Source organism: Lagenorhynchus albirostris, chromosome 8 (genome assembly GCF_949774975.1).
Source record: "Lagenorhynchus albirostris chromosome 8, mLagAlb1.1, whole genome shotgun sequence".
NCBI classification, from domain to species: Eukaryota; Metazoa; Chordata; class Mammalia; order Artiodactyla; family Delphinidae; genus Lagenorhynchus; species Lagenorhynchus albirostris.
Genome location: NC_083102.1, coordinates 58,689,505 through 58,717,447, shown reverse-complemented (window position 1 = coordinate 58,717,447; position 27,943 = coordinate 58,689,505). Strand labels below are relative to the sequence as shown.

Genomic DNA, 27,943 nt, shown 5'->3' with positions numbered 1-27,943 from the left:
AACTGGCAGGTGAGACTTTCTCAAACACCTACCACCATCTTGAAGGATATGTGTTTTTTCTGGTGCCTTTAGAGAGTTGGTTTAACTTCTATTCTTAACAGAGTGATCACTCTGTTCTGCCACAGCAGTTTGGGATGGTGCGTGGTGGATTCAGGAGTAATACCCTCTCTTTCAGCCAAAACAAGAGGCAGAAGAGAAGGCTGAGAGAAGAAGAGGTCACCACCACCTTCTAACAAAGTCTCCCAAGGACTGAAGGAACCTCTAAGTTCCTCCTTGAGGGAAGGAACCTCTAAGTTCCTCCTTGAGGGAGGGAACAGCCAAGTCCTTCACGGCTTCAGTTTTTCCTCATTCTCGCTTTGCCTCCAAATATTTCAAAAACCCTACTAAGGGTTTAATATACTAAGACATAGAGGAAATATAATTGTGAGGCTTCAATAAAATCAGAAGCCACTAAATATTCCTATATGTTATTGAGCTCAACAATTTGATGTGAAGGGCCACAAAACACTCTCATTACTCACTGATGTCTGCTCATCATTGAGAATCTCTGTCTCCCTCCCCGACTCCCCTTTTGCTGACTCAACACATCTCCCTAAAGACCGGCAATCTCATGGTGGCATTTGCCCGTATGTTCCCTTCATAAGACAACAAAAAACATTTGAAATATAACCCTTTCCTCAAACTTGCTCATTGCAACTCCAAATTTCAATGACATTTATTCACTTCCCAGTCAATATAAACTTTCTATCCCATGATCATTTAACTTACTCTTTTTATCTCATTATTTCATTTTTTACTTCTACCACCTTCAATTCACTCAATTATTATACTAGCCTAAGAAATAAAAGTATTTTGGGTACTTTCATAAGCAGCTGCCTGGTGAAAGATGAGTTACACTTGATTTACAATTTTCTCGAAGCTATTTTTTTTTCGCCTTAATTCCTCTATGTTGCCACTTGTTTTGCTGATCACATAGCTAACATACAAAGCATACAGAAGTGAAACATTTGTGCTCCTGGCCAAGATGGAGTAACAGAGACCAGATTTATCCTCCACCTGAAACAATCAAAAAAAAGGACAGCAGTTTGAATGAAACAACAGTTTGCAAGACACTAAAGGTCAAGCAATGAAGTAAAGGGATACATGAGAGCAGGGAAACGTATGATGAGTCCTATAATTCCCCATACTCACTGCATTGAGAGTTTTAAGGCCATCTGTGATGCAGGGAGAGAACCCAAGTGAAATCCAGCAGACTCATTAAGTTGAGGAGACAGAGCTAAGAGTCCAGGGAGACCACAGCAGCTAGACTTTACAGTACAAAATAACAGAGAAAAGAAAATTCACAAAGAGAAAACCTACACCTTCAAAGGATACCCCTGAGGATTCAGCTTAGTACTGATCAGCACATGTATCTGAGGAAACCACCTGAGGCCAAGGGAAGAACTACCTGAAGGAATTAGAGGTAACAGTTCTGGGCACTCACACAGGAACAGGAATGTGCCTGTTCCCACCCACCTGTTCCCAGGCAGGAAAACCTCAGGATGTATGGGGCATTGTATAGAATGCACATAAGGGTCTTGCCTCAATAGCAGAATTAATTAGCCATAGACTGAGTACTGCTCCAGTCCCAACTAACAAATCATAAAAACAAGACTTGAAAGAGTTTCCAAGTGAACTGACTGTATCTCAGAACAAATCTCAAGATTTATAGGAATTCAAATATATCTAACACCTAACCAAGTAATATTCACAATGTCTGACATCAATCAAAAATCAGCAGACATGCAAAGAAGGAGGAAAACATAACTACAATGAAGAGAGAAGTCAATCAATTGAAACTGATCCAAAACTAATACAGATGATGGGACAGCAAGTGAGGATATTAGTTAATAAAACTGTATTTCATGTGTTAAAAATTCGAGTAGAAACAATGGAAGATTTTTTTTAAAAGACACAAATAGAACTTTTAGAGATGAAAAGTACAATGTATGAAATTATAAATTTACTGAGTAGGCTTCATGGAATATTAGAAATTGCAAAACAAAAGATTAGTGAAGACAAAATATATCAATAGAAGCTATCCAAAATAAAACACAGGTAGTAAAGGAAAAGTAGATGGAGCAAGTTAACTGTGGGAAAACCTCGTTACCTCATATATATGTCATTTGAGTCCCCAGAAGAAGAGAGAATAGAAAAAAATTCTGAAAAAATAATGGACACATTTTTCCATATTTGTTGAAAACTATAAGCCCAATGATCCAAGAATCTCAATGAACCCCAAGCATAGGAAGCATGAAGAAAACTACATCTAGGTATATCATAATCAAATTGCTCAAAATCGATGAAAAAGAGAACACTGCAAAAGCATCCAGGAAAAAAAAAGACATTATACTCAGAGAAATAAAGAAAGGGATGAGAGCATATTTCTGGTCAAAAACAATGCAAGTGAGAAGACAATGAAGCAACATTTCTGAAGTACTGGAAGAAAAAGACTGTCAACCTAGAATTCTATACTCAGTTAAAACATATGTCAAAAATAACGATATAACAAAGACGTTTAAGACATAAAAACTAAAAGAATGCCTTAACAGAAGATCCTAACTCTAAGAAGTGTTAAAGGATATCTACCAGACAGAAGGAAAATGATGCCAGATGGAAACATGGGTCTACACCAAGGAAGGACATCAGAAAAGTATTGACTACATGGGTAAATACGTAAGATATTTTCCTTATTATTTAAATCTCTTTCAAAGATAACTGGCTGATCAAGATGGTGGAGTAGAGGGATGTGGAACTCACCCCACGCCATATACACATCAAAAACACATCTACATGTGGCACAATTCTCATTGGAAACTAGCAGAAAGACTCCTGTACAACAAAGGCTGTAAGAAAGATGGAACTGGGTAGGAAAAGAAGAGACGCCATCAGGTCAGGACCTGTACTCCTGGGAGGGGGCTCAGAGGACAAGGGAGATTACATGGGTGGAGATCCTCCCTGGGACTGAGTTCTTCAAGCCACATGTTGGGCACCCCAGCCCCGGGGTCCAACACAGGGAAGATGAGCTCCCTTGAGTGGTTGGAGGGCCAATGGGACTGGCAGGAGGGCTGTGGGAAGCACAGACAAGTGAAGCATGAAGAGCACATGCATGAGTGCTTACTCCCAAAGCAAGGTAGAGAAGGCGTACTGGAACTGCGCAGGCAGCTGACTGGTTTACTGCAACTACCCTGGGTGCCTGCCCCTGCCTGAGCCAAGCTAATGCTCCAGCCCCACTTACTTCACATTGCAGCTCCACACTGGAGCGAGGGCTGCCACAGCTGAGGAGGGAGTTCAGCCGTCAGACACAGCGGTAGCTCAGACCTGAGGCAGCGTCTGAAAAGGGCAGGGGCAGCCATTACTGGCACTCGCACAGGCAGCGCATCAGAAGCAGCCCTGACCTCTGGTCATGGCCAGACCACTGTAGCCCATGACCTCTGGTCATGGCCAGAACACTGTAGCCCATGCCACAACACATGTGAAGGGCCCACACGGGCACTGCCTGCCCTGCAGCACAGCTCCACACCAGGGTGTCAGTGGTACAGACTGAGGGAAGAGAATGGACGTGAAGGATAAAGAAGACTCAGACCCCAAAGCAGGGTCTGAGCAGGGTGGGGGCAGCCAGTACTGGCAACTGCACAGGCAGAGCATCAGAAGCAGCCCCAACCTCTGTATTGGAGCCACACTGCTGCAGCCTGTGCCCCATCACACCGAAAGCCTGCGCGGGTGCCTCGTGTTCCAGCACTGCTCCCCTCTGGGGCAGAAGTCCTGGTGCTGGGAGCAGGAAGAGCTCACACTGAAAGGGAACAGAACCAGCACAGACCTGACCCCTCAGAGCTTCTGCCTCAGCAAGTTGGGACCTGACCCTGCTCCCAATAGGGTGGAGACAACCACTGAGCAAATGGTAAGCCCGGGCTCACACCTGACCCCAGCCAAAGCCCCTTTCTCCAGCTCCACCTCCAACCAAGGTGATACCTGCCAGCACACCGTGAGGAAAGACATAACTTGTGTTCACATCGAATCTAGCTCCCAACCAAAGCTACCGGGCACACATAGACAGTAGAGGGACACACCCACATGAGGACACCCCTTCAAGACTACAATAGGTAACTATTTCACCTAATTTCATAGAGACAGAGAAAGTTAAGCAAAATGATAAGACAGAGGAACTGGTCTCAATTGAAAGAGCAAAAGAAAAAACCTGAAAAAAATAAATAATGAAATAGAAATAAACAATATACCAGGTAAATAATTCAAAGCAGTAGTAATAAAAATGCTAACTGAATTAGGGAAAGGAATAAACAGAGTGAGAATTTTAACAAGGAACTAGAAAGTATAAAAAAGGATCAGAACTGACAAATACAATAACTGAAATGAAAAACACACTAGAAGGAATGAATAGCAAATTAGGCAATACAGAAGAATGCACAAGTGATCTGGAAGATAGAATAATGGAAATCACCCAATTAGAACAGCAAAAAGAAAATTAAAATTAAAAAATGAGAAGAGTTTAAGAGATCTCTGAGATAAAATGAAGCATACCAACATTCACACTATAGGGGCCCCAGAAGGAGAGGAGAGAGAGAAGGGGATCAAAACCGTATCTGATGAAATCATGCCTGAAAATTTCTCAAACCTGAAGAAGGAAACGAATATCCAGGTACAGGAAGCACAGAGGGTCCCAAACAAGGTGAACACAAACAGACACATACCAAGACATATCATAATTTAAAATGACAAAAGTAAAAGAAAAAAAAGGGAATTCTAAAGTAGCAAGAGAAAAACAAAGAGTCATATACAAGGGAACCCCCATAAGACTATCTGATGATTTTTCTGAAGAAATTTTGCAGGCCAAAAGGGAGTGGGGCATGATATATTCAAAGTCCCGAAAAGGAAAAACCTGCAATCTAGAATAGTCAACCCAGCAAAATTATCATTTAGAATTGAAGGAGAGACAAAGAACTTCTCAGACAAGTAAAAGCTAAAAGAATTCATCAATACTAAACCTACCCTATAAGAAATGTTAAAGGGTATTCTCTAAGTGGTAAAGAAAAGGCTATAACCAGAAGAATCTATAGGAAAGAAAAAAATCTCACTAGTAAAGGCAAACATATAGTAAATGCTAAAGATCAAACACTTAAATAAGCTAGGATAAAGATTTTTAAACATCATTAAGTATAACTACAATAAACAGTTAAGGGATAAACATGAAAATGTAAAATATGACATCAAAAACAAAAATGTGGGAGACAGGAGTAAAAAAAAAAATGTAGATCCTTTAAAATGTGTTTCAACTTAAATGACTACCAGATTAAAACAAGTACATATAGTTAAAGGTCAGCATATATGAACTCCATAGTAATCACAAATCAAAAACTTACGATACACAAAAACAGAGAGAAAGGAACACAAGCATACAACTAATGAAAAGTATCAAACCTCAAGGGAAGAAACAAAAAGAAGAACACAGAAGAACTACAAAGCCAACAAGAAAACAAGTAATAAAATGGAAATAAGTACATACCTATTAATAATTACTTTAAATGTTAATGGACTAAATGCTCTAATCAAAAGACAAAAGGTGGCTGACTGAATAAAAAACAACACCTATCTATATACTGCTTACAAAAGACTCACTTCAGAGCTAAAGACAAACAGACTGAAAGGGAGAGGATGGTAAAAGATATTTCATGCCAACAAAACTCGCAACAAAGCAGGAGTAGCAATACCCATATCAGACAAAATAGACTTTAAACAAAGTCCATAAAGAAAGACAAAGAAGGATGTTATATAATGATAAAGGGATCAATACAAAAAGGATATTACACCTGTTAACATACACGCCCTCGGGCTTCCCTGGTGGGGCAGTGGTTAAGAATCCGCCTGCCAATGCAGGGGACACGGGTTCAAGCCCTGGTCCGGGAAGATCCCACATGCTGTGGAGCATCTAAGCCCGTGAGCCACAACTACTGAGCCCACATGCCACATCTACTGAAGCCCATGCGCTCTACAGCCCGTGCTCCACCACAAGAGAAGCCACTGCAATGAGAAGCCTGTGCACTGCAACGAAGAGTAGCCCCCCCCACTCGCTGCAACTAGAGAAAGCCCGCGCACAGCAACAAAGACCCAACACAGCCAAAAATAATAAATAAATTTTTTTAAAAAAACATATATGCCCTCAATATAGGAGCACCTAAATATACAAAACAAATACTAACAGTCATAAAGAAACAAATTGCCAGGAATACAATAATAGTAGGAGACTTTAACACCCCACAGACATCAACAGACAGATTTTCTGGACAGAAAATCAACAGGGAAACATAGCCTTAAATGACACACTAGACAAGTTGAACTTAATGGAATCTATAGGACATTCCATCCAATAACAGCAGAATACACATTCTTTTCAAGTGCACATGGAATGTTTTCCAAGATAGATCACATCCTAGGCCACAAAACTAGTGTCAACAAATTTAAGAGAATATAATTATATCAAGCATTTTTTTCTGACCACAATATGAAACTAGAAATCAATTACAGAAAGAAAATGGGAAAAAAACAAACACAGGGGACTAAATAACATGCTACTAAAAAAAAATGGCAGGCTTCCCTGGGTGGCACAGTGGTTGAGACTCCGCCTGCCGATGCAGGGGACACGGGTTCGTGCCCTGGTCCAGGAAGATCCCGCATGCTGTGGAGCGGCTGGGCCCGTGAGCCATGGCCGCTGAGCCTGCGCGTCTGGAGCCTGTGCTCCGCAACGGGAGAGGCCACAACAGTGAGAGGCCCGTGTACCACAAAAGAAAAAAAAAAAGGCTCAATGAAGAAATCAAAGAGAAAATCAGAAAATACCTTGAGACAAATGGAAATGGAAACACATATTCCAAAATCTATGGGATGCAGCAAAATCACTTTTATGAGGAAAGCTTATAGTGATACAGACCTTCCTCAAGAAACAAGAAAAATCTCAAATAAACAACATAACTTACCATCTAAAGGACTTAGAAAAAGAACAAAGAAAGCCCAAAGCCAGCAGAGGGAAGGAAACAATAAAGATCAGACAGGAAATAAATAAAATAGAGATGAAGAAACAATAGAGAAAATCAATGAAACCACAAGTTGGTTTTCTGAAAAGATAAACAAAATTGATAAACTTTTAGCCAGACTCATCAAGAACAAAAGAGAGAGAACCCAAATAAACAAAATAAGAAATGAAAGAGGTGAAATAACAACCAACCACAGAGATAACAAAAAAATCGTAAGATATACTATGAACAGTTATATGCCAACAAACCAAGTGTTGTCGAGAATGTGGAGGAACTGAGGCTCACATACACTACTAGTGAGAATGTATATAATGGTAAAGCCACTTTGAAAACAGTTTGACATTTTAAGTTAAATATACGTTCTCTATACAATTCAGCCATTATACTTTGTGATATTTACCCAAAAGAAATGAAAGCATACTGCATAAAAATATTTCTACATGAATGCTCATAGCATTTTTATTTGTAATGGGGAAAACCGGAAACAACCCAAATGTACACCAAAAAGTGACCGGATAAGTGCAACCAGAGAGTTGGCACCGCACGCAATACCTTTGTGGACTGTGTGCTCCTCGAGGACAAGGAAATCAAAGCAGAGCAAAGTGCCTGGAACATAAGGTCTGTGCTGTTTCTCATTCGAGTCTGGATTTCTACCCAACAGAGTTATACAAACCTTAAAATATAAGATTGAGGTATTTATGCCTTGTGTCTTTTTTGCACCTTAGTTCACTGGCAAGCATCCCTCGTACCAAGTTGACAGCCGTGTGGCTGACAGGGTCTTGGTGCTCCGGCCGGGTGTCAGGCCTGAGGCTCTGAGGTGGGAGAGCCAAGTTCAGGACATTGGACCACCACAGACCTCCTGGCCCTATGTAATATCAATCGGTGAGAGCTCTCCCAGAGATCTCTGTCTCAACCCTAAGACCCAGCTCCACTCAACGACCAACAAGCTCCAGTACTGGACACCCCATGCCAGACAACTAGCAAGACAGGAACACAACCCCACCCATTACCAGAGTGGCTGCCTAAAATCGTACTAAGTTCACAGACACCCCAAAACACACTACCAGATGCGGTCCTGCCCACCAGAAAGACAAGATCCAGCCTCATCCACCAGAACACAGGCACCAGTCCTCTCTACCAGGAAGCCTACACAACCCACTGAACCAACCCGACCCACTAGGGGCAGAAGCCAAAAGCAACAGAACTATGAACGTGCAGCCTGCAAAAAGGAGACTCCAAACACAATAAGCTGGGCAAAATGAGAAGACAGAGAAATATGCAGCAGATGAAGGAGCAAGGCAAAAACCCACCAGACCAAACAAATGAAGAGGAAATGGGAAGTCTACCTGAAAAAGAATTCAGAGTAATGATAGTAAAGATGATCCAAAATCCTGGAAATAGAATGGAGAAAATACAAGAAACATTTAACAAGGACCTAGAAAAACTAAAGAGCAAAGGAACAATGATGAGCAGCACAATAAATGAAATAAGAAATTCTCTAGAAGGAATCAACAGCAGAATGACTAAGGAAGAAGAATGGATAAGTGACCTGGAAGATAAAATAGTGGAAATAACTACCACAGAGCAGAATAAAGAAAAAAGAATGAAAAGAATTGAGGACAGGGCTTCCCTGGTGGCGCAGTGGTTGAGAGTCCGGCTGCCGATGCAGGGGACACGGGTTCGTGCCCCGGTCCAGGAAGATCCCACATGCTGCAGAGCGTTTGGGCCAGTGAGCCATGGCCTCTGAGCCTGCGCGTCTGGAGCCTGTGCTCTGCGGGGGGAGAGACCACAATAGTGAGAGGCCAACGTACTGCAAAAAAAAAAAAAAGAATTGAGGACAGTCTCAGAGACCTCTGGGGCAACAATAAATGCAACAACATTCAAATTATAGGGGTCCTAGAAGAAGAAGAGAAAAAGAAAGGGACTGAGACAATATTTGAAGAGATTATAGTTGAAAACTTCCCTAATATGGGAAAGGAAATAGTCAGTCAAGTCCAGAAAGCACAGAGAGTCCCATACAGGATAAATCCAAGGAGAAACATGCCAAGACACATATTAATCAAACTATCAAAAATTAAATACAAAGAAAAATATTAAAAGCAGCAAGGGAAAAGCAACAAATAACATACAAGGGAATCCCCATAAGGTTAACAGCTGATCTTTCAGCAGAAACTCTGCAAGCCAGAAGGGAGTGGCAGGACATATTTAAAGTAATGAAAAGGAAAAAGCTATAACCAAGATTACTCTACCCAGAAAGGATCTCATTCAGATTCAACGGAGAAATTAAAACCTTTACAGACAAGCAAAAAAGCTAAGAGAATTCAGCACCACCAAACCAGCTTTACAACAAATACTAAAGGAACTTCTCTAGGCAGGAAACACAAGAGAAGGAAAAGACCTACAAAATCAAACCCAAAGCAATTAAGAAAAAGGTAATAGGAACATACACATCAATAATTACCTTAAATGTAAATCGATTAGATGCTCCAACCAAAAGACACAGACTGGATGAATGGATACAAAAACAAGACCCATCTATATGCTGTCTACAAGAGACCCACTTCAGACCTAGGGACACATGCAGACTGAAAGTAAGGGGATGGAAAAAGGTATTGCATGAAAATGGAAATCAAAAGAAAGCTGGAGTAGCAATTCTCATATCAAATAAAATAGACTTTAAAATAAAGAATGTTACAAGAGACAAAGAAGGACACTACATAATGATCAATCCAAGAAGAGGATATAACAACTGTAAATATTTATGCACCCAACACAGAAGTACCTCAATACATAACGCAAATGCTAACAGCCATTAAGGGGGAAATCGACAGTAACACAATCATAGTAGGGGACTTGAACACCCCACTTTCACCAATGGGCAGATCAACCAAAATGAAAATAAATAAGGAAACACAAGCTTTAAATGATACATTAAACAAGATGGACTTAATTGATATTTACAGGACATTCCATCCAAAAACAACAAAATACACTTTCTTCTCAAGTGCTCAGGGAACATTCTCCAGGATAGGTCATATCTTGGGTCACAAATCAAGCCTTGGTAAATTTAAGAAAATTGAAATTGGACTTCCCTTGTGGCACAATGGTTAAGAATCCACCTGCCAATGCAGGGGACATGCGTTCGAGCCCTGGTTCAGGAAGATTCCACATGCTGCAGAGCAACGAAGTCCATGGGCCACAACTACTGAGCCTGCGCTACAGAGTCCACGAGCTACAACTACTGAGCCTGCACGTCACGACTACTGAAGCCTGCACACCTAGAGCCCATGCTCTGCAACAAGAGAAGCCACTGCAATGAGAAGCCCACGCACTGCAACAAAGAGTAGCCCCTGCTCTCCACAACTAGAGAAAGCTCACACACAGCAATGAAGACCCAACACAGCCAAAAATAAATAAATTAATTAATTATTTTAAAAAAGAAAAGAAAATTGAAATCGTATCAAGTATCTTTTCCAACCACAACACTATGAGACTAGGTATCAATTACAGGAAAAAAACTGTAAGAAATACAAACATATGGAGGCTAAACAATATGCTACTAAATAACCAAGAGATCACTGGAGAAATCAAAGAGGAAGTTAAAAAATACCTAGAAACAAATGACAATGAAAACACGACAACCCAAAACCTATGGAATGCAGCAAAAGCAGTTCTAAGACGGAAGTTTTTAGCAATACAATCCTACCTCAAGAAGCACAAAAAATCTCAAATAAATAACCTAACCTTACACCTAAAGCAATTAGAGAAAGAAGAACCAAAAAAACCCCAAAGTTAGCAGAAGGAAAGAAATCATAAAGATCAGATCAGAAATAAATGAAAAAGCAATGTAGGAAAGATCCATAAAACTAAAAGCTGGTTCTTTGAGAAGATAAACAAAATTGATAAACCATTAGCCAGACTCCTCAAGAAAAAAAAAGAAGACTCAGATCAATAGAATTAGAAATGAAAAAGGAGAAGTAACAACTGACACTGCAGAAATACAAAGGATCATGAGAGATTACTACAAGCAACTCTATGCCAAGAAAATGGACAACCTGGAAGAAATGGACAAATTCTTAGAAAAGCACAACCTCGCAAGACTGAACCAGGAAGAAACAGAAAATACAAACAGACCAATCACAAGCACTGAAATTGAAACTGTGATTAAAAATCTTCCAACAAACAAAAGCCCAGGACCAGATGGATTCACAGGTGAATTCTATCAAACATTTAGAGAAGAGCTAACACCTATCCTTCTCAAACTCTTCCAAAATATAGCAGAGGGAGGAACACTCCCAAACTCATTCTACAAGGTCACCATCACCCTGATACCAAAACCAGACAAAGATGTTACAAAAAAAGAAAACTATAGGCCAATATCACTGACGAACATAGGTGCAAAAATCCTCAACAAAATACTAGCAAACAGAATCCAACAGCACATTAAAAGGATCATACACCATGATCAAGTGGGGTTTATCCCAAGAATGCAAGGATTCTTCAATATACGCAAATCAATCAATGTGATATACCATATTAACAAATTGAAGGATAAAAACCATATGATCATCTCAATAGATGCAGAAAGAGCTTTTGACAAAATTCAACACCCATTTATGGTAAGAACTCTACAGAAAGTAGGCACAGACGGAACTTACCTCAACATAATGAAAGCCATATATGACAAACCCAGAGCCAACGTCATTCTCAATGGTGAAAAACTGAAACCATTTCCACTAAGAGCAGGATCAAGACAAGGTTGCCCACTCTCACCACTATTATTCAACAAAGTTTTGGAAGTTTTAGCCACAGCAATGAAAGACGAAAAAGAAATAAAAGGAATCCAAATCAGAAAAGAAGAAGTAAAACTGTCACTGTTTGCAGATGACATGATACTATACATAGAGAATTGTAAAGATGCTACCAGAAAACTACTAGAGCTAATCAATGAATTTGGTAAAGTAGCAGGATACAAAATTAATGCACAGAAATTTCTTGCATTCCTTTACACTAATGATGAAAAATCTGAAAGCAAAATATAGGAAACACTCCCATTCACCACTGCAACAAAAAGAATAAAATATGTAGGAATAAACCTACCTAAGGAGACAAAAAACCTGTGAGCAGAAAACTATAAGACACTGATGAAAGAAATTAAAGATGATACAAATACATGGAGAGATATACCATGTTCTTGGATTGGAAGAATCAACATTGTGAAAATGACTATACTACTCAAAGCAATCTACAGATTCAATGCAATCCCTATCAAACTACCACTGGCATTTTTCACAGAATTAGAACAAAAATTTTCACAATTTGTATGGAAACGCAAAAGACCCCAAAGAGCCAAAGCAATCTTGAGAAACAAAAACGGAGCTGAAGGAATCAGGCTCCCTGACTTCAGACTATACTACAAAGCTACAGTAATCAAGACATTATGGTACTGACACAAAAACAGGAATATAGATCAATGGAACAGGATAGAAAGCCCAGAGATAAACCCACACACATATGGTCACCTTATCTTACCTTTGATAAAGGAGGCAAGAATATACAGTGGAGAAAAGACAGCCTCTTCAATAAGTGGTGCTGGGAAAACTGGACAGCTACATGTAAAAGAATGATATTAGAACAGTCCCTAACACCATACACTAATGTAAACTCAAAATGGATTAAAGACCTAAATGTAAGACGAGACACTATAAAACTCTTAGAGGAAAACATAGGCAGAACACCCTATGACATAAATCACAGCAAGATCCTTTTTGACCCACCTCCTAGAGTAATGGAAATAAAAACAAAAATAAACAAATGGGACCTAATGAAACTTAAAAGCTTTTGCACAGCAAAGGAAACCATAAACAAGACCGAAAGACAACCCTAAGAATGGGAGAAAATATTTGCAAATGAAGCAACTGACAAAGGATTAATCTCCAAAATATACAAGCAGCTCATGCAGCTCAATATCAAAAACACAAACAACCCAATCCAAAAATGGGCAGAAGACCTAAATAGACATTTCTCCAAAGAAGACATGCAGATTTCCAACAAACACATGAAAGAATACTCAACATCACTAATCATTAGAGAAATGCAAATCAAAACTACAATGAGGTGTCACCTCACACCAGTCAGAATGGCCATCACCAAAAAATCTACAAACAATAAATGCTGGAGAGGGTGTGAAGAAAAGGGAACCCTCTTGCACTGTTGGTGGGAATGTAAATTGGTACAGCCACTATGGAGAACAGTATGGAGGTTCCTTAAAAAACTAAAAATAGAACTACCATATGACCCAGCAATCCCACTACTGGGCATATACCCTGAGAAAAGCATAATTCAAAAAGAGTCATGTACCAAAATTTTCATTGCAGCTCTATTTACAACAGCCAGGACATGGAAGCAACCTAAGTGTCCATCATCGGATGAATGGATAAAGAAGATGTGGCACATATATACAATGGAATATTACTCAGCCATAAAAAGAAACAAACTGAGTTATTTGTAGTGAGGTGGATGGACCTAGAGTCTGTCACACAGAGTGAAGTAAGTCAGAAAGAGAAAAACAAATACCGTATGGTAACACGTATATATGGAATCTTAAAAAAAAAAAAAGGCTCTGAAGAACCTAGGGGCAGGACAGGAATAAAGACGCAGACATAGAGAATGGACTTGAGGACATGGGTAGGGGGAAGAGTAAGCTGGGACGAAGTGAGAGAGTGGCATGGACTTATATACACTACCAAATGTAAAACAGATAGCTAGTGGGAAGCGGCTGCATAGCAAAGAGAGATCAGCTTGTGCTTTGTGACTACCTAGAGAGGTGGGATAGGGAGGGTGGGAGGGAGACGCAAGAGGGAGGGGATATGGGGACATATGTATACGTATAGCTGATTCACTTTTTTATACAGCAGCAACTAACACAACAATGTAAAGCAACTATACTCCAATAAAGATGTTAAAAAAAGAAAAAAAAGGGACCGGATAAACAAACTGTGGTATGTCCATACAATGAACTAGTCAACAAAAATAAGGAATCAACTGCTGATACACACCTACATGAATGAGTCTTGACATAATTATTCTGAGTAAAAGAAGTCAGTCAAAAGAGTACCTACTGCATGATTTCATTTATATAACATTCTAGGAAATGTAAAGTAATGGACAGTGACAGAAAGCAGATCAGTTGTTTGGGGGGTGGAGAGAAGCAGGAGCGAGGATGAAAAAGGCACAGGAGAAAACTTTTGGGGGATGATGAATATGCTTATTATCGTGATTGTGGTGATGATTTTATGAATGTGTATACATTAAAATTTATCAATTTGAATACTTTAAGTGTGTGTCATTTCTTTAATATTAATCATACTTCAATAAAGCTGTTAAAAAAAATCAAATGACAGAGCCCGTTAACCCCATGCCAAAGAGCAAGAAGAGGAAATAAAACTGTCACTAGAAAACTCTTGTCGCCTTAGGTAAACTTCATAAAAAAACTTCATTAAAAAAAAACTTCACAAAAAAAAAACTGAGTTTTTGCCGGGAAAACAGATATAAATAGGAAAATTCCTAACTGTTCCACACAAGCAAGTGTAATTTACCAGTGTCACAATCTGTCTAAAAAATCTGTTAATTTAAGTGCATAAGGTAAAGTCTCTGCCAGTTCTAGCCCTTTTTTTAGAAAAAAACACAATGAAATATTGAAGAACTACAGTCTGAAATTCTCCTGAATAGTAACATACTATGTAGTCAGGGTTTTTCACCTTGATTTAAGCCATACTTCTTGGTTATTTAAATAATACAAATGGAAATAAAACATACAATGAACTACATAACTAAATAGCCAGAAATTTAGTAGTGTTAAAAAAAAAGTGTATCAGTTACCTGAAGTGTTAGGATATTACCTTGCCTTAGCAGTGTTGTGAGTCTGCAGAGAACTTTTGCATACATAGAAGGACACAGGCAGATGGCATTTAACCTAACATACAGAGACCCTTCAACCTTGAACGCCTACAGTAGGCACTGAAATTGATAGAAACCCACAGATACATACGCAGGAATCTCAGAAATTCAAAATAAATAATAAATAAATAAACACCCACTTCAGGATTCATTAGGTTGTATTTAGAAAGAAAAAGTAATAGCTTCAGAAAATACCGTAATAAAATTTTTCACATACTGAGGTACCCAGTGGCGTGTTGGTAAATGTTCAATAACTGGCTTGAGGGAAAGGGAGCAAGCCCTGGTTTGCAGTATTTGCCACTTTTTGTGGTGTAAATACCCTCACCGTGGCTGGTTTCGGGCTGATCTGAATTCACCAGAGCAAGCTGAAAGGAGAAGCACACAGTCGGTGCTCCTGAGCTTGAGCGCCGCTAGGACAAGCACCCCACTGGAAATATCTCCAGTGTGAATATAAGCTAACTCCAACCCTATAAGACAAATAAACTACGTTTCTAGGAAATGCCTGTGTGTTTTATTCTTTGTGGATGACTTTTCAATTCTGAAGCTACCTTTTAACACAACTTCCACTTGAAAAAAAATGATCTTTAGGATGCAGGAGACATTACCCATCATCAAATATTTGACGTTTCTTAATACTGAGGCATTGAACAAATCTGCTTTTTCTTTAACAGGAATCTTTATACATTCAAACTTGATTCAAATTAAATGCTAACTGTGAGTCCCCGAAAAGTGAAAAGGAAACAAACAAGATACAACATTTTCATACCGATTTTAGACAAGGATTAACTTAAGGTAACTTGTTAGTCAAGGCGAGGATGGTTAGGATTAAGTTAATCATCTCTGCCGTCACAGAACTTGCGTGCCCCACCTTGCAGCAGAGGTGTGGGGATATGTTTGTAATTTTTGTTTTGGGGGAGGGCTGTTTTGCAATCATAGGAATTAGAAGGGGAGATCAAAAGCCATCTTTTTGTGGTGCTTTCCACAAAGAGACTTTCTTCAAAGCATAACTTCATAAGGAAAACTAACAGAAGGAAATAAACTTATCAAACTGGAAATTCAACAAAGAGGGAAAAAGCAAGAGCAACAACAGCTCCAGCATTTCAACACAACTGTAGCAAAGAAATAATAAAAGGAGTAACAAAAGAGCAGACATATACCCAAGTTCTGAGTCTGACTGCAGCTGGAGTACTGAGGGGTCTGTGTCCCACTGCAGGGTCCTAATCGTGCAGCACAAAGGAAAAAAAGAACACAGAGAATTAACAAAAGGGGAGGGAAACAAACCAAACCAAACCATGTCATTCATCAAGGCAATGGCATATACAATGTATATACAGAACATCTCCCCACTTTGTCACCCTGGCAACCCCCAGGAGTCAGGAAGACCCCGTGAATATCAATTGACAAGAGAAAGTGAGGGGCTGTCCTTTCCTTTGAACAACTGTTTGATATTGGAAGCTATGGTTGTTTTCATGGAAGGAAGCCCAGAGCTAAATATTCAAATATTCATCCACTCACACACACCCTTTTTGCTTTTGTTTCATTCTACACTGGAGCCTGATTGATTTCAGCATGTAAACTGCTTCATGTATACCCCAGAGCCCAGTCACACCTGGGAGCAACAAGCATCTCCCATGCAATGATGACAATCAAATGCAAGGGTTCGAATGGGCCACAGCAGGAGCATCTGGGGAAGTCTGGCCAGGTAGAACACAACTGCAGAACCAGGAGAATAACTGGCTTCCTCGGGTCAGTTACTGCAAATACAACGCATTAGATTTCGAGGCTCATGGGTATTTTGTTTTTTATTTATATATTACACCAAGATGGTGACCAACAATAATATCATTTGTCTCTAAAGATGCCAGGGATATCTTATACCTTCTAAATATTTCACAAGAGATAGCACAAAGTATCAATAGTTACCAAGGTTACCAATAATTATCAATTTCCCTTGTTATTTCTCCATCACATAAAAGGAGATAAGTAGCTCTTCCATGAACAGAGTGCACACAAGGACCTTTCTCAGGCAGGACCTTTAAAGTCCCTGCACGTTAAGTAGTTACAGGTGAGTCAGGCATAAAGTTACCTGGTAGACAACCGATGGACAGTAGGGACTTTGGGGTCAGGCATCTGAGACTCAAATTGTGCCTCTGGGACTTACCAGCTGTGTGACATTGGACATGTTGCTTAAGTTCTCAACCCCTGCACCCTTTTACTTGCTCTGAGTGTGGCCCACAGACCAGGAGCATGAGCGTCTCAGGGAGTTTGTTGGAAATGCAAAGACTCGGGTCTCACCCAGACTCACTGACTCCACACTACAGTGTAATAAGGCCCCAGGTGATGTGATTTGTGGGCACCTTGAAGTCTGAGAAGCCCTGCTCAGTTTCCTTGTCTGTGAGGATTTCCCATGAATTATGAGACAATTCATGACCTGGCTTGTAGCTATCTCCCCAGTTTATCTCTAAGTGCTGCCCCCTCCCTCACTGTGTCTTCCCTGATGTTCTTCCCCCAAAGAGCTGTGTGGCTCATGCCTTTGCTTGTTTCTGTCTTTTGGCTCAAATGTCACCTGCCCAGAGAGGCTTTCCTTCTCTCACCACGCTACCCCAAGCAACACTTCCTTGTCACCCTTCATCCCGTTCTCTTATCCTGCTTTACTTTCTTCATAGAGTATCTTCACCTATGATTTTATTATACATCAGTTTATTTATGACTGTTTGTTGTTTAACTCTGGACTTAAGCCTCGTAATGACAGGAGCAGCTATATCTCTACATTACAGGGATATATGCCTAGACCCATGCGTGGCATACACGTTTATATAATACAGTATTACTTGAATGAATGGATGGATGGATGGACTCTCTCTGGATTTCTATAGGGACTACATGCAATTATACCTATAAAATACAAAGTAATTATTTGATAAACCGTAGCTGCTCTTACTATACCACATCCACTGTAACTACTCCCAATGTTTCTTTGAGTCAGTGCCCCACGCATGTAAAGATCCCACCTAAGCTCCTCCTGTAGAGGTATTGGAATGCAGTTTCATACTTCCCTTATTAGTTCTGGTCATGCTCTTGTCCTCTTACCTAAATGCACTGAAAGATGACAGCTGAAGTGAGAACACAAATTGGCCATTGTTTCTTAGACCAATGCTTCTCAAACTTTAATGCACAGATATCTGGGAACATTGTTAAAAATGCAGATTCTGATTTAGTAGGTCTGGGGTGGCCTGAGACTCTACATTTCTAACAGCTCCAAGGGATGCAGATGCTGCTGGTCTGTGGACCACACTTCGAGTAGCAAGGTCTGGACTTAGATCAGTAGTTTTCAAATTCTAACATGGATCAGAATAACCTGGAGGGATTGTTAAAATACAGATGCTGGGCTTCCCTGGTGGCGCAGTGGTTGAGAGTCCGCCTGCCGATGCAGGGGACACGGGTTCGTGCCCCGGTCCAGGAAGATCCCACATGCTGCGGGAGCGGCTGGGCCCGTGAGCCGTGGCCGCTAAGCCTGCGCGTCCGGAGCCTGTGCTCCGCAACGGGAGAGGCCACAACATTGAGAGGCCCGCATACCGCAAAAAAAAAAAAAAAAAAAAAAAAAAAAAAACCAGATGCTGATCCTCTAGCCCAGGAATTTTGGTTTCAGTAGTTCTGGGGTGGGGCCTGAGAATCTGCATTTCTAACAAGTTCCCAGGTAATGCTAACAGCTGACCCTGAAACCACCTTTAGAGAATGACGGGGCTAGACTATTGCTTCCATTAGTCAGCAGGCAGAAAGCATCACTGATCCTCAAATACATCAGTATCTAAACCAGTGATTAACTCAAGACTGGCCTAAGGCCCAGGCCATTTTCAAACCAATTAAATCAGAATGTCTCTGGTGGGACCCAGGCATCAGGATTTTTTTAAACTCTCCAGGTGATTCGCATGTGCAGCCAGCGGTGAAAACTACTGCTCTGCACTCATTCTCTGTCCAAGGAAAGCAACTCTCCCTGGCTCTGCACGCTGATTCCGTCACCTCCTTTCAAATCGGGGAAGTAACCGAATCCATTACAGTGATTCGTCCTTGCTGTTCACGTATCACTGGGGATCAAACCTTTTATCTTTATGGATATTTCTTTGGCTACAGACAGAGGAGCAGCCTCTGGCTCTGGATCACTGTGAGAAACACTCCCTCATAAGGAACGGGATCAGCTCCTTTGCCCTCAGGTTTCTGATGGGACGATTTTATTGGCCTTTTCTCGTTCCTCCTAGGCAGGTGAAGAATGTGGCAGCTCCCAGGTGGTCACAGCTATTCTGTTATTTATCCGACGGCTCACCTGAACTCACTGTATCCTTAAAGAAGTAAAAACGATGATTCTCTCGAATCACTCACTTCAGAAGTCCACCGATTAGCAGTGTGGAGTTTGCATTTTACTCAGCCAGAACAACAAAGGAGGTCTCTGGCACTAACCCACAACAGTCCTGCCCTCTACCCCAGTCACGCATGTGTTCCCCAGTAAAAGAAATCATCGTCGTTGCCAGTAACGAGCAGTGTGGTAAGGAGTCAAGCCGAGGATGCTATCAAGTGTGCTAAATTTTCTTCTCATTTTTCCCATTATTATCTGTGGAGTGGTCAGACTTACGCAGAATGCATTTTTTCTTTGAAAAGGAACTTGAAGTCAGTACCCTGAATAAATAATGTGTTTCTGAGGGTAGCCTAGGAATGTGTATTAAATGTTTGCTGAATTCCTTCTGTGCAAACTTGCAGAAAAACTTCCCTGTAGATAGCAGCACCTTGGAGAGGGCCTCACCTCAGCCTAGGGGTCCTGGCTTGTGTTCTGGGCTCGGCTCCACTGTGTGTCATCAGGAAAGGCTGCTGTCCTTAGCAAAAGGAGGATGCAGGCCTAGAGGCCCTTTAGGGTTCTTTTCTGCCTGATATGTTAAAATGTCAGATGACTATTAAACTGCCTTTCTGCTTTCTCTGCTCCAGCTGGAAAACTTTTCTTTAACCAACTGACATAGTTCTTACTTTTTAACCATCTTATCATCAACTTACTGTATCATTGAAAGTAAAATGATGGTTTCCCCACAGCTTCTTGGACAGTTTGAAATCTTGCCAGGTAGTTTATTTTTTAAATGAAAGAAGTAGTAAAATTGTAAGTAAATATATGTGAACTTAATATATTATCACAAAGTATTTTCATACAGAAATCACCCTGTTTACTACAGTAATTAGTTCTAGTTATCAGTCCTCTCTGGAATGGACCAATCAATGCATGCAGGGACAGAATATTTTTATAAAAATATTCATTTAATTGTTCAATAAATTCCTATTAAGAGCCTAATACGTAAACTACTGTGCTAGAGGATTAAAAGAACTCCTAAGGAAACTGCAACTCTTATGGGGAGATAAAACATATAAATAGTTTCGCGGAACAAGGCAGAAAGTAAAACAAGCCCTGTAAGCACCACAGTCATGCTGTGGGACATGGGACTTGCACTTAAGAATCTTACATTTTAGTAAAGGAATGAGACCTATGAATAGTTATACCTAATGATATGCATACTGATAATATATACAAGGAAAAAAGTAGTTCCAATCACTTGCCCAGGGCCTGGCAAAGTTTAAAGTTTCAGTCAACGTTAGCTGAAAAAAATAAGTAAATGCCGTAAGAAAGATTAATACTAATGATAGCTATGATTTCCTTTCAATGAGTGTTTATTCTGTCCCAGCCAGCCAGGCACTGGACTACACTTTCATTATCCTTTGGAGGCCAGAGCAGGGAGACACCTTCCCTCTTGAAAAGATCAGAGATTCCATTCGACCGGGTTTCTGAAAGATGGAGCAGGACTGGGACATAAACTCATTTTTCATCAGTGCCTTGTTTATTTTAGGCAGCTGAGTTAGTCTACTAGTTCTAATAAGACTTCTAGAGCTAGTAAGTTGTATTTTAGATGCCAATGTACCAATCTGTCGTGAGAACGATAACTGACTGCCAGGCTGAGCAATTATACAAGCCTGACAAAGGCTTCTCCCCTTGAAGACCAGCTTCCTGGGAAGCCAGGCAACTTTAGCAGCATCTTTAGAATTAGAACACGTGAAGCTGAACGTTTAACTATTACGGCTTCTCCCTGTCCTACGCCCATGTCCACACTCGTCAGCAACACTAGACATACCTCCCAAACTTCTGCCAGAGCCTCCATTTCCCCCAATTTCTTGGGATGACCAACAGAACCTGTTTTGATGAATGTAATCTTTCTTTAATTCTGTCAATCAGATTTTGTTCAGTGTTCCTGTCTGGGAAACCATCTTGGTTTTGTTTGCTTATTTTTAAGAACTGTATTTGTCTGCTCTGATCAATTGTACGTTGATGTCTTAGGTTAGCTCTCTGAGGGCCCAAGGGAGGATCTCTTTCATATGGACCCTGCAATTTGCACAGATCCTGAATAACCCAACAATTCCTCACCTAATCTGGCATCATCATGGCTCTATGGTCCCATGGTTGGATCGGCAGTTCTGGACACACCGTTTAAGGTCACATTTCCTAACTTTGTTTCAAAATTCTAGGTACAGGAGCTTCCCACACCATGGAAAATAATCATTCACCTATTTGATCCTAAACATGCCACACAATGTAGGCTCTGGCATCTCATCTAAAAAGGCCTACCATGTAACAGTTAGTTTATAATTTGGGGAAAATTTGTTTTTCAATATTTCTTTAAAAAAAGAGTAAGCCAAACGCCAAAATTCTTCAAACTCGCAGTGACCTATGAAAAGACTAACAGAACTTTATATTTTAAGCCTTTTAACAATTCGTCACTATCCAGCTTTTTAATAAAATTCTCCCTACATTGGCCCAATATTATTTGCTCAGTTTCAGTTTATTGGATAGAGGGAAGTGAAAATTCAAACGAAACAAACAAAACAAAACAATCCCTGGCCCTCTGCTGAAAGTATAACTTAGGAGTAAAAGACATGATGTCTGTTTTGTGTAACCTTGTTCTCTGATGAGTCGTTAATTTCTTCCTGTTCAGCAGCAAGTTAGTGGTTTCTTCTTCCCATCTTTTTTAGACTCCAGAGTGGACAGCCTTAATATTCTTCCCTTAAAGAATATCTTTGCTCTTACATTTTTTTTTGGTTTTGGTTATAAGAAAGAGATGTATGATAAATACTTGGAAGGCAGTAGTAAAGAACTGTCATTTGTAATGATAGTATTCAATGCGGCTGGGGCACGCTCATATACTGCTGGTGGCATTTTAAATTAGGACAGTTCTTTGGGAAAGCAATATGCCAATATGGAGCAAGAATCATAAACACAGAATTACTCCAGGACTCGTTTCACTTCCAGGAACTCAGCCTACGGAAATAAAATAACACAAGCAATAATAACAAAAATGATGACGATGATGATAACAATGACCTCCAAATTATCAAATCCCAAGGCTAATTCTTCTTTCTCAGCCTTGATCTCTATGATTCTGGTGACTATTTTCTCCTTCATAGCATGTTATTTCTTTTAGTCTTCCTGGCCCTAAAAATCTTGTTTCTTTTCCTCCTCTCTCACTGTAACTTTGGAAGGGTCCTTGTTCTGTCCATCCCCATAAAGACAGACATTCCCCAACCAGGGTTATTTCTTCTCCCCTCACCTCTATGCTCTAACTGTAGGTGATCCCAAAGATGTCCATGTATCTTCAGCAAAAAATAATCCCAACGTCCTCATCACCCTTGAACTCCAAGTCTCACCTTTTCACATGCTTATTGGACATATCCATCTGTAACACCAAAGCCATTTCACCCTTCCTTGTCTCATCTGTCTTTCCTTTCCTTCTCTATTGCCACAGTCCTCATTCAGACCTTCGGTCCTTTTTATCAGACCAATAGTTCCCCCAAACTCGTCTGCAAATCTTGAAAGCATTATAAAAATGCAGTGGCCTAGATCTCAACTCAGACCTGTGCCCTAGGTATGTGTTTTTAATAAGCTGCCATGTAAATCCAATAGATAGCCACCAGATATGGAAGCCAGGAATCTGAACTATCTCCAAGGCCATACTTGCCCCCCAGACTCTGATCTCTTTTCATACTGCCTCCTTCACAAGCATTCTACATCCCATACTCTTCCTTCCCCCACCATTTTCCTTTGTTTTTGCCTCTCCCATTATCTGGAATGTCCTTTCTCCCACCTCTACTTGTCCAAAGCATAGGCACTATTTAAGGCCCAGTTCAAAGGCCTTGCTCTCTAAATATATTTGTCCTCAATAACCTCATTCACAAATAACTATGAGACAAGTTCTTGTCTCTATGAGACAAGAACGGAGAAATACCTGCACCTCTTATTTCAGTTCTCTTTGCCAACCTACAACCCATTTGACCTCAATAGTAGCCCTGTATCACGCTTTAAGGCCAAGTCTGAAGATGGTCTAAAGGATGTAATAAGCACTGTTACAAAGCCCAGGGGCCTTAGCATGAAGACAAACACACTGTTAGTCCTACCCTACCTTTTTGCCCTGATCCTAGTAATTGAATTTCTGTCTTGCTTCTGTGAGAAATCCTCGCCTTGTGCCTCAGTCCTCTAACCACTGCCAGTGGGTCCCCTTGAGTAAAGTCCACCTTCTGGCAACTAGCCCAGCAACCTTGAACTACCTTGCTATTACCTGGGTCCTCATCTCTCCACTCATCCTGCACCCATCCTATTCAGTTTTTTGCAAGCTGTGCAAGCGTGCACACACGTGCACACAAACACACACATCAATAATCATTTACCTAGTTCCTAATATGTGTCAAGACTCTAGGTAGGGTAGTAATGAATCAAAAGCACTTGTCCCACAAGAATATACAAGCTAATTATAGATGATCTGGGAATAATGCTTTATGACATTATTGCTCATCTCTATGAGTACAAATATTTAAGAGCTGTAACTACATAGAAACATTTCCTTAGATGGCTTCAAATGAAATATGTCAATTTACTGGAAGTGGGATCTTTAGAAGTAAGAAGAATTCCTCCATCTTTGTATTCCTTGCAGGACTAGCATTTATTGTGTGTCACACAATAAATTCTCAACTATTTATTGAATGAATGTGACGAATGAATGAACAAATGAATGGTCTTTACTTGCCTTTTCTGCAGATGGGTGTGAATTGTGAGGGCAAGCTGATTCCCAAAGAAATAGTTTTTATTTTCTTTATTAAAAAATGAGAGAATAAATCAGGGCATGTCTGCCTAACTCCCTTCATCTCTACCAAGCCACTTACACAGAACTCAGTCTTGTATGGCATAATGTCACCACATGGTGCCAGGAGAATTTTCAGGCTCACTTCCACACTGAAGAAGGATAGCCTATCTTGAAAATGCTGACCTCAAGGCATGAATGGATAAAGAAGCTGTGGTATGCACACATATATATATAATGAAATATTATTCAACCATAAAAAATGAGGAAATCCTACTGTTTGTGACAACATGGATGGACCTTGAAGACATTATGGTAATTGAAATAAGTCAGACAGAAAAAGACAAAACTGTATAATCTCAATGATAGGCGGAATCCAAAAAAACCAAACAAACTCATAGAAAAAGAGATCACACTTGTGGTTACTAGAGGCAAAGCGTGGGGGAGCGGGAATTAGATGAAGGGGGTCAAAAGGTACAAACTTCCAGTTATAAGATAAATAAGTACTAGGGCTGTAACATACAACGTGATGATTAAAGCTAACACTGCTGTATGATATACAGGAAAGTTGCTAAGATAGTAAATCCTAAGAGTTCTCACTGCAAGGTGAAAATGTTTTTTCTTTTTTCTTTCTTTTCTTTTTATTGTACCCATGTGAGAAGATGGGTGTTAGCTGAACCTATCGTGCTAATCATTACACAATACATGCAGATCAAACCATCATGCTATGCACCTTGAACAGTGATGTATGTCAATCATTTTTCCATAAAACTGAAAAGAATGCTGACCATAATGCTAGTTTGTGCTGAGAATGAAAAGAAGTCCAGCTACCTTCTCTACCAATTGAACTTAGCAACTTTTGTTAGTCCCTGAAGCAACCACCTTGGAGCTCAAATTGTCATCTTCTTCTTTTCTCTTTAAGGTGGAGAGATCTCTCGAGGGCAGAATACCGAGCTCCCCTGAGCCCCACAGTTTCTCTGGACTCTTGTTCACATGTCTTCTCTTTCAAACAAATCACTCGTCACTAATCAGATAAAGAAAACCGTTTGGGCCAATGTGAGCACAGTGCCAAACAGAAAATCTCCAGTGAACGTCATCCCCAAATTCTTTCTCTAAGTGCCACTTCCAAAAGTAATACAGTGAATAATAAGGACGTTTTAAAATCCATCACATCACTCAATCTGTCAGAATCATTAACGTGATGTCAACTAATTAAGAATGACATTTAAATAATGAGTTAATGTTCTACTTCCCAGCCTCAATGATTTCCTTACTTTGGTCTGGCAAGGACAATGATAAAGATTTTTTCCAGTGTCAGCAGTAAAACTGGAACAGTGCAATACACACTCATACCAGGCTCTTTTTAAAAAGCCTCTTTCTTCCTTTACTGTGTGAGAATCTTCCCTCTGTTGGCTAAAGCCCTAACATGGAGCTCTGATACAGGCCACACTAAGCCATACAGGGAGTCCATCTGAGCTGAATTCAAAAAGAAATGCAAGACTTCCCATCACAGAGCAAGGATGTGTTTTCCCCAAATCTTACACAGAGGACCTGCTGTCAAGCAGGCAGTCTCTCTAGAAGAAATCTCAGCAACCCCTTGATAAAAATAGATGTTTACCCTATAACTATAACCAGATGGTATATACAGCACTCTCTGCCTGAGACAGAGTGACAGGATATCAACAATTTTTAACTAATCAGTCTATGTGCTACATAAAGAGAAAACCCTAGAGTGTACACTTTATTTTGATTTCCAAAGAGACTGACTTTTAATCAGCCTCGAATCAGTGATTTCAGTTCAACTTCCCTGAAGTCCAACTAGCTGGTAGCATCCTGTCGGCTTCTCTTTACATAATGATCATTTAAGGAATTTTGGATGCACAAAATCTTACTCGTCTTTATTAAATTTCCCCCAAGGTTTTGCATTATTGAATTGTACTTTTCTACCTTTACTAAAACCTCCTTACAGTCTTCCCTTTAGCTTCTGATTCATCAGGGAAAGATAGTGATGTTTTCACCAAAAAGAGTTAAAAATCCTTTGAGGTTCAGGTAGTGCCAGGGAATCCTATGGAGTTCAATTGTGGATGAAGTTAAAAGTCCTGAGGATTGGGCTTCCCTGGTGGCACAGTGGTTGAGAGTCCGCCTGCCGATGCAGGGGACGCGGGTTCGTGCCCCGGTCCGGGAAGATCCCACATGCCGCGGAGCGGCTGGGCCCGTGAGCCATGGCCACTGAGCCTGCGCGTCCGGAGCCTGCGCGTCCGGAGCTTGTGTTCCGCAACGGGAGAGGCCACAACAGTGAGAGGCCCGCGTACAGCAAAAAAAAAAAAAAGTCCTGAGGATTTTCTGTCGGGCATTAAGCCCAGGTGGTCCCTGAGCACATCTTCCTCTCCTCAAATTACAAGAGAAAAGTGGTGACCAGGTGCAGCCAGCACAAGCTGACCATGAATAAATTATTCTAATTTCCTTCTTTGTGAGTTCAGAGTTCACTAGGCAGTAAGTAGATCAGGGAAAGGCAGAGTTTATCAAATATCTGAATTTTACCCAAAGTATTTTGTCAACATCATACTTAATATTAACTATATAGAGACCTAATGTTCAAACTGAACGGGAGAGGATCTGCAGACATCTGTCCCAGTTCTGATCTGGAGTCCACATGAAGTTGGAAGCCTGAAAGACCTCTAATCCACTCTGTACCTTTGTTCTCCTGTTAAGTGTTTCAGAAGACATTTCTTCTGTTCCTGCATCTAAGGTCCCCTTGGGAGGGGCTTCACCTCTCTAGAGAAAATCTATGGACATAAGCATTTTGGTTAATAGGTGCTGATGGCTGGAAAGACAGGCATCAATTTTAAATATAATGGGATTATGCTGGGAGCAACTGGGGAAATTTGAAGATGGTATAGATACTAGATAAGATGAAAATGTACTGAAATGGAAAAGTAGAGATATCTGAATAGAAAAGTAAGTTCAACAGTTTGTACAGTATGATATCATTTATCGTATATATGATGACATATATATTGTGTGAAAGAATATACACTAAGGTATTAAAAGTGCTAATGCATATTCTCTGTAGGAATATGATTTTTTTCTATTTTTGCTTGTCTGTATTTTCTAATTGTATAAAATGAACTGATATTGTTTTCTATAATAATAAGAGATTATTAAAAATAAAATGCGGTGGTACTTGAGTGTCCTTGATTGATTGGAAAGTAGAACTTAGTGATGGTGTTAAGGCTACAGAGGGTCCAAAAGGAAGATAAAAATCAACTGTATTACTATCCGTCCACCCCATGTCACTTGTCACAAAAGACAAGCATGAATAATCTCCCCTGTGACTGTTTTTTTAAGGAGGTTACGGGATGGGTGTTACTGTAACAAGAGATTGCACAATACGTTATCACATTAAGACATGTTTTACCTTTGAAATCCTTTTGAAAGTCTTCCTCTTGAATCAGGTTTGGGACAGTGTGTAGCCTATGCTCTGGTATACAGTAAACTTTATGATATCAATACTCTCCTAGTTGCCACAGGCCAGTGCAGCCTCTAATTTAGTTTTGGAATCTCAGCCAAACATGAGAAGAGCCCTGGTGCAAAGTCCCCTGTGAGCCATCCATGTGAATAAGAATAAATGTGGGCTGAATGATTCTCACTTAGATTCATTTCTGGTTGAATACCTAAAGGTTAGGGATTAAGGGCTGGGCTAAATCAAAGTACGAAAAAAAGAACAGTAATAGCTAAAACTCACAT

The 27,943-nt window shown here is 40.2% G+C and overlaps 1 protein-coding gene across 2 annotated transcripts in view; it reads right to left on the bottom strand.

The window, feature by feature from the left end:
* Positions 1 to 27,943, bottom strand: part of DYNC1I1 (dynein cytoplasmic 1 intermediate chain 1) — a 295,343-nt gene that overhangs the window by 252,629 nt on the left and 14,771 nt on the right. Inside the window, exon 4 of one of the 2 annotated variants that reach the window (XM_060157069.1) lies at positions 16,199 to 16,258. The exons of the other annotated variant lie outside the window; for it this stretch is intronic. Coding sequence (XP_060013052.1) covers positions 16,199 to 16,258 — 60 coding nt within the window. The remainder of the gene's footprint in view (positions 1 to 16,198; positions 16,259 to 27,943) is intronic. 2 annotated transcript variants of the gene reach the window in all.